Genomic DNA, 12,360 nt, shown 5'->3' on the forward strand with positions numbered 1-12,360 from the left:
TACCGTGAATCATCGAATAAGCGCGGCTGTGCTTATAACATTTTTGAAGGCTTCAGAGCGGCGCTTGTTCGAAAGCAGCGGTTATTCCAAAACGGCTCTTATTAAAAAAATATTGGCATGGCGCTTTCCATCCTTGTTCCCATGTTACCTATCTCACGTAGTTCGGCAGGCCTATCATAGGCCGTAAATAAACGTCTATAAGGATATGTTTGTGCCTTCATTATGTCATTTATTCATCTGAACCGTTTCTGAAAATATTTCATTACTCGAAGTAAGCGTTGCGGCGCTCTGCAAACTTAGCAACAGAAGGGCACCCTGTACGTCTGGATGTGAACTTGATAAACGTGTGTAAATTTGCTATATTGAAAACTGAAAGGCGCCGCTTACGACTGGATTTGCGTAAAAGATGGGACGTATATCCGCCTCACTTTTGCTTTGCGAGTGCTCTATCTTGTATTTCTAGTATCGTTGATACAATTTTAAAAACACCCCTTCAATGAGTGTCTAATTATCGAGCACGAAATCAAATTGTCTACGATTAACTAACAGGTAAATATCCTCAACCTTAAAACTGTCATTGTGAGAAAATTTATGGTTTTTCCTAACCATGAATTAGTATTTTTAAATAGTTTTAGCTACAGTATACGATTATACCACAAAATAAATGTCATTTATTTGTATCAACATAATAATATGTATATGAACACATACACTTTCTTAATTACTGTAATGCCCATTTTTATGTGAAACACTTAAAACTACATTTCTACAGACACACCATAACTAACTACCTACCTACCTCAGTATATACCCACATACCACTTAATATTCAGCTAATGTTAAAAGAATAAAACATTAATAATAATAACTACTGTATACAAAATATTTATATCAATAACTATACTATCAATACAATGAAAATAATGTTTCTATATGGCTGAAAACATTTTAGATACCATATTTAAAAAAGTAAATAAAATGTTAGAAAGAAAACCATAAGGTATGATTAAAATATAATCTCACATTCTTGGATTTGTTTGGGGGCCTGTACAACCAGAGGGATGTCTATATTTTGACCAAACTCATTTTTGAATGTACCCTCCAATAAACCAAACAACCTTCTCCACTTGCATCAACAAAAACCATCAAAATGATGGAAAAATTAATTATTTACATGTTAGCATGCTACAGCTTAAATGTGTTCAACACCCTGACCCCAACAGCAGCTTATTCCATGGACCATCCACCTCTTAAATGGAAACCCCCTTAAGGCATTCTAGCTTAGGCCTGTTCAGAGAGAACAAAGTAATGAGTTATGGTGTAATATATATGGTCTTACAGACCAAAAGCCACACACTAGAAATGTCGAACTTTTTTGTCATCTTTTTTAATATAACATCTGTGATCAATACCAGTGATTCGCTAATATTACCGTAAATGCTTGAATAAGCATCGCGGTGCTTATAAAATTTTTGGAGGCTTCAGTGCAGCACTTATTCGAGAGCGGCACTTATATTGGCGTGTCAGTTTCCATGCCCGTTCCCATGTTACCTATCTAATGTATTACCATAGTTCAATTATTGCCCCACCATGACAAAAGGAAGTAACAGACAATTTTTCAAAAAACAATTTTTTTATTCGCTATCAACGAACAAATAATTTGGTATATTTGAGTATGGTCAAATCCCACTAATTAACAAGTAATTAGCAACACAAAACGGAAGTAAGAGACTAAAAATACAGTAAAAACCACCAGAATAGGAAGCAGGTGACAAAACATGCTCCATATTCCTTAATTACTCAATGCAATGCAAACAGCAGTTGCTTCCTTTTGTCATGGTGGGGCAGATAGGCCTATAATTATAATAATAGGCCTATACGTCATCGTAAATAAACGTTTATAGAGAAAGTATTGTGTCTTCATTGTGTTATTTATACATTTTAACATGTGACTGTATACATTGTATTTAAAACCCTGTTTCTCAAAATGTTTGATTTCACAAATGGTAATAATAATTACACTCTCGATTAAGTGCAGCGGTTAGCGAAAAAATCAGGTATGGTGTGGTGCTTATTCGAGAGCGGCACTTATTCAAGCGTTTACGGTATATGACACCATCATAGGCATACCCCTATAGGCAAATAACAAATGTTTATAATACAGAAAACCTGTGACTGGCTCTGACAAAGCCAGCCATTTTTACGAAAATTCAAAATTGAGTTTTCTGTGTTTTAGATTCTAAATGAATTCTTCTTTAAAACAGTGTTTATTTGACGGAAATTGGTTAACTATCAGTGAAGTTATGAATACTTATTTTTATTATTTTTATTCTGAAATTTCCAGGTTTTTCGCAGCGGCTGGTGTGCGCTAATTAGCCAATAATATTTGTATTTTTATTCTAAATTATTAATATTAGAGGGCATTGGGTTCGCGAAACAAGGTATAAAAAAGTCCTGTCTTATTTACAGTAATCATATATCACATGGTTCCATGCAGTGGCGTATCTAGAAGTCTTGAAAAGGGAGTGCTGATGGAGGTGGGGCACTGTCTGTGGGGGGGGGGTCTATGATCAGTTGAGAAGCGCTAATTCCAAAATGAAGGTGATTTTTTTGGGGGGTGGGGGGCGACTGGGGGAGCTCGAGTAATTTTTTGGAAGGGATGTACCCCCACCCCCACCCCCCGCCAATAGATATGTCATTGGTTCTACGCAAATCTACCAAGAGTAGAGATATCACAGTCAAAAGCGCTTATACAAACAAGATCACATAGCTGAATCATAAAGACTATGTGCATTACGTACATAAGTTAAATGATTGAAATCATGTGCTCAGACACTGGCACATACAAAATCATCATGTGACAGGGACTTATTACACAGGATATGTGTACCTGTAACAATACAACCTCTCTCCTGCAACACCTAAAGTAAGGGGAAACTTTTTTGGCCGAGAAGCAGGGAAAATATTTCTTTCAAATTTACACTAAGTCTAACTCCTATTCAGGGGACAGTCATTTTAGTCTCAAAGATGACTGTTTAATATGGGTTTTAATGATTTTTTCCACTCTCCTTTATAGCTATAGAGCTAGAATTCAAGCCTATTGGTATTCTAATAAAAACCAGCTGGGAATAGCACCTCTTGTATTTAAGTGTTCATACATTCTTAATAATACTAGAAAAAAATAGCTCCCTTTATCAATGCTTATTGTATTTGTGCATGCTCATTTGCCCCTATCTTTGTGAGGCGATAGTTAAATTCAGACTCTTTTCAACCCTGCCCTTAGACAGTTGTTAACTGTAGTATTAATTAAAATGAAGAATGAAATTGAGGTAGCATTTGAAAGTGAATGCTTCAAGCGCCTGAGCAATACAACGAAAATGTCAATAGAGGTACTATTACTACCTAGCGAATATGACCATATGAATATGCTGGAATACATACGTTTTATTTACCTTAATAAGAGATTTATGTACACACACACACACACACACCCAAACATACTGAAGATAAATGCATACACACTCACTCTCCCTCCCCTACTCAGAAGCACAGCTACTTTTGAGACCACTGTGCGTTAGTATTTTCCTGAGGGATGTTATGTTATTTTGACAGCAGTATGAATGGAATGTTATGTTTTCCATTAATATTCCAAAATACAGTCCCTAGGCCCATTCAAATAGCCTGGTTCCTTGAATCTGGCAAACAAGCAAAAATGTTGCAAAGACAAACCTATATCTAATGAAGTCAGCTAGCAAAAGGTATCAGTATGTGCAGCAAAATAAACTTAGATGTGTGTTAATTAAGAGACCAGATGTAGGTATATATGTAGGTGTATATGCAAATGTATATGTGTGTGTGTGTATGTAGGTGTATATGTGTATGTATATATATATATATATATATATATATATATATGTATATGTATGTATATGTATGTATGTATATATATGTATATATATGTTACAGTAATTTTGGTAATTAAAATAACCCTGCATAGTCATATAGAATAGGTACAAGCTAACGAAGTTCCTATTTGACAAGTAATCATACGTCATCCACAAACTAACAGTGAATTTACTGCTATGCACAATGACTTTAGTGTACACGAACAAATAATAATTACAATAAGATCGTAGGTTAGCGGAACTACAGTATGTTGTTCTTTATTATTCAGTTCCAAAAGGTTCATAGGACTATTTATTTAAGCAGAGATATCTGAATGTAAGTAAGTATATAAGTATATAAATTAGATATATTGTGTATTAGGCCTATATAAAAGAAGTACAGTTACACAGTAATTAATGTATTGACATTTTTGTTTATTAATAACGATTAAATCTCCTTCAGCATTGCAGGTTACTGTGTGTGTATATATGTACGTAGGATTTATGTAAGTATGTGAGTATTCATGTATTATGTGTATGGCGTTTGCATGTATCACTGTTATTAAAAATACCCATAATGAAAATAGAATTAAAGGATTAAGTGCTTTGAAGTCACAAGGAAGGGTATTTACTACAGAATGTAGAGACTTAAAGTTGTCATCATCCTTTCTTGAAAATTTATCATTGAGAGATAATCTTGTTAGTTTTATATATAAAGCGAGATATCAGTTGCTGGAAGTAGGCACGTTGTTAAATAGATATTATCCAAATACCAATGATAAAAGGTGTGTAGTGTGTAACAACCCAAATGATCACATGTGATGAATGGATGTATGCTTTTCAGAAATATGTATGTTGCTCGACAAAACAGTTGATATAATCCATAAGGAAATTATGAGTAAAGACTAGTTAATCAATTGTAATGTTTCCCATTAATTGGGTAGATTTATAGCATAGTCAACATCGTAGACCAGATTTGCTATTGATCGATAATCGGTTAAAAAAAGCATTTATTGTAAAAATTTCAACCCCATTTCATGCGTTTGTTGATACTTGCTCTGAGATTAAGTTCAGAAAACACGTACAATGCGAATTGACACTACATTTGAATGTAAGGTGGTTGTCATAATTATTGGTTCATTGGGTAGTGTGTATCAAATACTAAATATATTAGTATAAGCTCTTGTATTGGATCACATTTATGTGGAGAAAACGTGCCAAACATTTGTAAAAGGTATCCACGTTCGGACCCATTCTTCTAGTCAGGTGTGAAATGTTTTCACGTTAAACCGCGTTTTAAAATTACTTATTGTATGATATAAGTCGAAAGTCTTTAAAAAATGTTTAAAGCATGTAGGCTTTATATAAGCCTATGTATGTATGTAAGTATTCATGTAGTATGTGCATGCATATAGGCCTATATGCATGTATCTCTGTTAATAATACCTTAATTTTATGTTAAAGGTTATTTCAAACTTGCATCACAGATTAACAGGCATTGTAAAGTGCCAAGGAGGGAAAAATATTGAATAAAGAAAAGAAACACATCCATTTCTATATATGACATTATACCAAACAGTAGGTATACAATATCTACATAATAAATAATACAGGAAACAAACCTATGCCCTTAAGCTTTCACGCTTTTATTAAATAACACACACTTGTTTGTTTTTTTTTTTCAAAACAGAAATTGAACCGCCTACTTAGGACGTTTCTATTGACACAGAGATATACTGACGCATTACATCAGCATTGTCTTTTAAATCATCAGCTATAAGTGACAAAGATATGTGAATTGTTTCACATACTCAAGGGATAGTTGTTATTGGCTCTCCCATCAACTTTCAAAACTTGGAAAGATACACATACATTTAAAATTTTTGGCATTATAAATGAATGTCATGAGACTTGGTATGTTCCTCACATAGGCTATGCGAAGGTATTGTTGGCGCCCACTCAAGGAAGGGGCAAACAGAAGCATATGACATCCTGCATTACAATTCCCAAGTTTCTTATTTGATACATTATTATATAAATTGTAAAGGAGGGGTGATATAACCCCACTCTGACGTACTGTACGCCATTTGATACATCAAACTTAAATGAACAACAACTTCCCCATCTGACGATAAATTTCTGAGATGTATACCAGTTTACAAGTAATCTAATAACATAAAAAGGTTTATCTATCCAGTGATTGACCTTGTCCATAAAATTTATGTCGTCAATTCCTTCTTAAAGAAAGGGTTCGTGATCAATTATATCTTGACACATGTAAAAAGTAGTGTTAAAACTGATAATAAAGTGGTATAAAAGCAGTGCATGAAGGGTTTGGGAAGCACACTGCAGTAAACATCAACGTTTGAGTGCGGCCCTCGGTGTTAAATGAAACATTTTCTTTGGCCCTCCAACAGATTTGTATGCCCACCACTGCTGTAGCATATGCATATATCTATAACCGTTGGTCATAGACAACTAATTTTGGTCTCAAATTGTTTGGGACATACTGCATATACAGGTATGGGCTGTGAAATGGACCAGTACAGAAGGGAAACCACCTACTCGTCTCAAAGAGTGTAGTGTAGGCCTACTCGGTTCTTTATGCGCACATGAGCCAATTGTGTACACACTAGGCCTACGGTTTATTGTCCTTACTATACTGAGAAGACTTGTTCCACCACTAAACCAGACGAGCGTACCGTTCGAACCAGTGCCGATGTTATGGCTGTAGTTGCGGCGCCCCTGCCTTAACTGCTCGGCCATTTGACTTGCCACTCTGTCATACATCATAAACAAAATAGTTTACCTAGTACCTTGGCCCCAGTGGCAAGCAGCATTGCCATGAAGTTAGATGATGCTAGAAAACGAAAATTCCAACTTCCTAAATTACAAACACAAGATATTTTGGCCTTGTTGTGAGATCGGCAAGTAGGTCGCAATCTTCACACTATGTGTTCTTCATTGTTCACTCGAAAATGAAAGAGTTAAACCATAATGTAAATAAAAACACTCAAACAAATACAACACAATATAGGCCTAGATTTAGAGGAAATAAATCACACATACTAATAACAGTCTGTGCGATACCTTAGCGATAATGTCAATAAGGAAATTTAACTTAAAAACAGAATACATTCTAATACCAACAGTCTTGTAGATAGGAACTAGAGTGGAGCGGTAGGCCGGAAAGTTTTTGCAATTTTCTATATTCGACTTTCAGATAATAGCGACAATTATTTAACCGTATTTTCTCCCAATTCATAACATAAAATACTGGGTAATTCACTAGTATTAATATGTTAAATAGGTCTATAAATAGACCGAGACCTGAATGTTCAGAAAAAAATATAAAATTGAACTTAAATGCATCGTCCTGGCTTCATTCGTTTGGAAGATAGTTTGACCAAGGGCTTTTAACCGTTGATTTGCCATGGCGTTTTCAGGTTCCGAAGCTCGTGGTCATCTGGAGTTCGGACCAAACGCTGACCGTTCTCAGCCGGACATATTAGATACCTTACACTGTTGACGGACTGGAAGCGGTCTGTGCTATGTTTCAGCCCTAGGCAGTATTACGTACGTACTTACTCACCCACCCACTCACTCACTCACTCACTCACTCACTCAATCGCTCACTCACTCACTTACTTATTTTACTTACTTACTTTATATTATTCCTTTAGAAACATGGTCAAGGATTACCAATAGCAACTTATCACTGTCCTATTAGATAGGTTACAATCCTGTTTCCGTGACAGGAATTGAACACAGGACCCTGGAGGTTTGGAAGACAAGCATCTTAACCACCAAGTTATTCAAATCCAATACCATGGCTTATAAACATACATAAAATTCACTAAAAAGTAAACGTATGTATATTATATTGTTGTCGCTTTTCACAAGTCACAATAAGAGCATATTGTGTTCAGTTATATCATTACTAGGTAGACAACGTGCTTGAAAGAAATGTAATGTAGCGTTTTAATTTCAAACACCAAAAAAAAAAAAAAAAAACAATTTTCATTAACAGCTACATCAATTGTATACTAGGGCACGCTATAGGTGCTATTTGATTTAAGCAGATCTTTAATTTTTTTGTTTATAATGGTATTAAATCAATGAAAAAAAGTATATTTTAATGAATAAATATCTATGCTTTTTTTAAACGTTAATTTTGTTGTATTTCTTTTCACTTGTGAATAGCTTCATCAAATAAATGTTACTGATACATATTTTAAAATTGCAAATGACACATTCACCTCTCTTATCAGATGCCGATGTGTTCCTTTGACTGCGAAATGCTCTTCATCATCATAGGACTACAACTTATGATTTTCAACAGACTAAGCTTTGGTAGGTTTATGTACCGTACATTTGAAGATGAGATGGTTTTATTTTTTGGTTTTTTTAAAAAAAAACATCTCCAATGTCAGATAACTAAACTTGGTTCGTAAATAATCTCATTATTTAGTATCTCTAAGGGTGACTCTAAATATCCGCTGATCATAGGTTTGAGTTCGCCATTTATTAAAACATATAAATGTTGCATCTTACTTTCTATTTTAAACCAAATTGCACAAAAACTGCCAATGTAGGCCTAAATTACAGTTTATTGAATTAAATGTTTGAGAAAGCATTAAAATTGTATTATTACCTACGGAACTATAGTAGGTCTACATCATAAACAGTGATCTAAAGTCCTAATTGTATTTGGTAATGAATTAAAACAATTGTTATAATCTATATCTTCTAAGGAAGCCAAAGCTATGTAACACTTTTGAATCATCAGCCTAGCAACGCAGAGGATGGCAAGGGGTTCCAGTGCTACACACCTCCAATTGTTTCAGGTGACATGTTAAGTTACGGTAGATCATACCAAATAGACAGCACTGACAGCCTTACAGATATACCTTGGAATGTTCTTGTTGGTCAAACTAGATATCCTACACCAGATCCAGCTGTAGCAGGTGGGAACGTCGGAGTTTACTACTGCAAGTTTGTGAATGGTCTCATCACTACGATCGTTCAAACTACAAAAAGAGATAGTGATGGTAAGAATCATATGATCGCGCATTTTTACTGTATTTTAACATTAATAACTAAAAATTTAAAGAGGTATTGTCCATTTCAAACAAAAAAAAGGCAAGCCAATAAAATTAAACTTTGAATTGGCCATTTTTTTTTTTGTTGTTTGAGAAAGTTATTCGCTTTAGATCCAAAAATCGAACAAAAATGTATTATTTCGTTAAAATAACTAACATATTACCATTACTCTAACTCATTCTAAATCATTCTAATATTTTATATACCGTAGTATCTACGTTTTAGGAAATTCTTATTGGTATTATAATATTACAGATAATAAATTTTATTTTTAATAGTACATTTTATTAACTAATTGTAAAAGGAATATAACCGGTTTTTGTTTTTATGTATTTTATTGAGACAAAATAAATGAAATGAAATACACATGACCACATGTAAAAAATGTATATGCTGTAATAATTTACATATGGTCATACATTCCAATCTTTATACTAATATATTCGAATGGGTAGCATAATACAACAGTTATAATGACATATAATGCAATAAAGTAAGTATATAAATAAGCTTAATCTGCCTTTAGATTAAGAATATAATTACGTTTCATTCACTGCCGGCGCCCAAGGGCGCAGATTTGTTTGAAAAGGCTGGGGTGGGGGACACTTCTTGAGTCAAATATGAAGCGCCAAAGAATTTCTCATGATCTTTTATCAGCGAGTTACGACAATTATCTAATAATTAGGTTATGTACCATAGAAAATAAAAGTTAACAACATCGTCTTTGATGTACTTTACCTACTTCAAAGCCGTGAGTACACAACCACCTCAGCCCCATCACTTAGATGGAGAAGAAATTATTTTGATATGATCGACCATAACATTCTTTTATACAAAATTATCCCATTATGGAATACGCTGACCTGCCCTCATTCTCTTCCAGAGTTACCTTTTAAATCGTAGTCAATGTACTAAATATTATTTTAACTCCATTTCTAATGCTCTTCCCATTACTTATGCTGTTCCTCAGGGGTCTTTGTTAGGCCCGCTCTTTTTTATTTTATATATTAATGGCATTCATTTGTCTTTAAACCTCTTTTCCTTTCCTTTTTTTTTCTATACGCTTATCGACCATAAAATTCTTTTATACAAATTATCCTATTATGAAATTCGCGGCCCTGCCCGCGATCTATTTTAGAGTCTTTCAAATCGGGTCAATGTAATAAATAGGTCTATTTTAAATCCATTTGCAATTCCCTTCCCATTACTTGTGTTCTTCAACGGTGGTATTTGTTAGGTTCACTCCTTTTAATTTTATACATTAATTACATTTATTTGTCTACCCCAAAAAATGTGGAAAAACGTGACCCCTGTTTCGCGCCACTCCTCACCCCCACCCCCATGACATACACCCATGACGGCGCCCACTCGGAGTCATATTCCCCAACAAGAGATTCAAAATTTAAACCAGCTGGGCCACACCCACCTCAATTCCACAATGGTAGGGGTAAATACTAAAATTAGGCAACTCAAGACTCACTGAACTGGCACTTTCAGAATGTGAAAATGGTTTTTCAAAGCTGTTTCCCAAACAAAATGATTAGCTTCTTCCTCGACGGCGGTACATGTTCCTTGAACCTCACTGTAATCCCCACTGACCACTGAATGAAATAACATTATCGAAAATGAATATCATTCGTATCAAACTCAAGCTTCCTTTTATCACAATTAGAATTGTTATGTATGATTTCGTGCTTTTTAGCCATCATTATACCATCGAATGATAAGGCAAGCGTATCTGCCAATGTGGGTGACAACGTCAAGATCAGCTTTCAGGTCATAGGAGACGTAAATAGACCGCTTGTCTGGAGAAAAGACAATGTAGAGATAGTCACAGAAGATACGGAAAGTTTGACGTTTAATCCAGTAAATGTCAATGACGCTGGGGTGTACGAAATGCATGGAACTGGGCAACGAAATTACCGAACTCATTCATTTATTATGCTGACTGTACGAGGTAGCAATTTTTTTTTTTTTTTTGCTAATGATAATAACATTATTTTATGTATAAACTGCCTAGAGGCCCACAAATCAGTGATCAGTCAATCTGCCTGAAAAAGAAAAATAATGGTCATTATTTTCCAATCGATGCCTTATAACTTTGCAATAATTTCTTTTTAAGTCACGTCAAGGCTAAAGTTTAACTGAACAACTTTCAGTCGTGAATCTTAACTGCTTTGTTGTTATTTTTCACAAATCCATCCATCTCAGTATTTGAAGCAGTAGCAGTATTTGCAGCAGCAAAAATACCAGACTGTTTTTATGTTCATTTTCGCTGAACAACAACCAATCATCATTTACTATCTCTTTTGTTTTATAAATTATTTTAGCGTGTCCACGTCACAAATGGGGTCCTCCTGATTGTACAGGTGACTGTGAATACTGCTATAATGGTGGCGTGTGTGATGATAAAACAGGACTTTGTATTTGTGCACCTGGCTTTAAGGGAAGATTATGTGAAATTGGTAGAGAAATATGTTTACTTTTTAGCATGACACATAATTTCACATCATAATCTTATATTTCCACTATTTTAAATTTACAAATAGGATCATAAAAAATATAAACATACAAAACGATTCAGTAATACCTAGTAGGATTGCTCAACTGAGTAGTAGTAGTAGTGGTAGTAGTAGTAGCAGCAGCAGTGAGAGTAGCAGTAGCAGTTGTAGGTGGTAGTAGGTGGTAGGTAGCAGGTAGTATGTACAGTGCACCCTCCAATTCGAGACCCCTCTAATTCCGAGACCCCTCTAATTTGAGACCACCTTTAATACCCAAATAACAATCTTCAACCCTTCAACCCTAGCCCTTCAACAAAGCTATCTCTCTAATAGGAGACCCACCCCGAGACCACCCCAAATTTTCAGGTCCAAGGGTGGTCTCGACTTGGAGGGTGAATTGTAATTGTTGTTGCAGCAGCAGTGCAGTAGCTTAGTAGTAATAGTAGTAGTATCTTTTACTTATAATTATTAAATTTTCAGAGTGTGGTCAAAATAAGTTTGGATGGAACTGTGAACAAATCTGTACAAAACACAATAGAGCAGATGCTTGTAAAAGCTACCAATTCTGCTTACCAGATCCATACGGATGTAGCTGTGTTACAGGATTCACGGGCATTAACTGCCTTACAGGTAAAGCAATTGTAAAGGCGATGATGAAAATTAAAAAAAAAAAACTATAAAAAAAAAAACACGGAAATCAGGTTGACGTTTTTTTTGGAACACTGATGAAGTCCACATGCGTGGACGAAATATTAGTGTTCTATTAATATTCCAACATTTTTTTTTATATTTTCATCGCCTTTGCCACTAAGATATTTGATGGCAGTGTTCAAATTACGGAACAATGATGTAAAGGTATATATATATATATA

At 34.7% G+C, this 12,360-nt stretch overlaps 1 protein-coding gene across 1 annotated transcript in view; it reads left to right on the plus strand.

Annotated features, from left to right (window-relative positions):
• The first annotated feature begins 7,583 nt into the window (after nt 1-7,583).
• LOC117121817 (tyrosine-protein kinase receptor Tie-2-like) overlaps nt 7,584-12,360 on the plus strand; it is a 13,938-nt gene continuing 9,161 nt past the window's right edge. Inside the window, exons 1-6 of the mRNA XM_033267124.1 lie at nt 7,584-7,753; nt 8,156-8,237; nt 8,639-8,935; nt 10,690-10,944; nt 11,318-11,452; nt 11,969-12,118. Of these exons, the coding sequence (XP_033123015.1) occupies nt 8,156-8,237; nt 8,639-8,935; nt 10,690-10,944; nt 11,318-11,452; nt 11,969-12,118 (919 nt within the window). The 5' untranslated portion in view covers nt 7,584-7,753. The remainder of the gene's footprint in view (nt 7,754-8,155; nt 8,238-8,638; nt 8,936-10,689; nt 10,945-11,317; nt 11,453-11,968; nt 12,119-12,360) is intronic.

The sequence above is a fragment of the Anneissia japonica genome, unplaced genomic scaffold (assembly GCF_011630105.1).
Source record: "Anneissia japonica isolate Jap-2015-1 unplaced genomic scaffold, ASM1163010v1 scaffold2392_len1475705_cov187, whole genome shotgun sequence".
NCBI classification, from domain to species: domain Eukaryota; kingdom Metazoa; phylum Echinodermata; class Crinoidea; order Comatulida; family Comatulidae; genus Anneissia; species Anneissia japonica.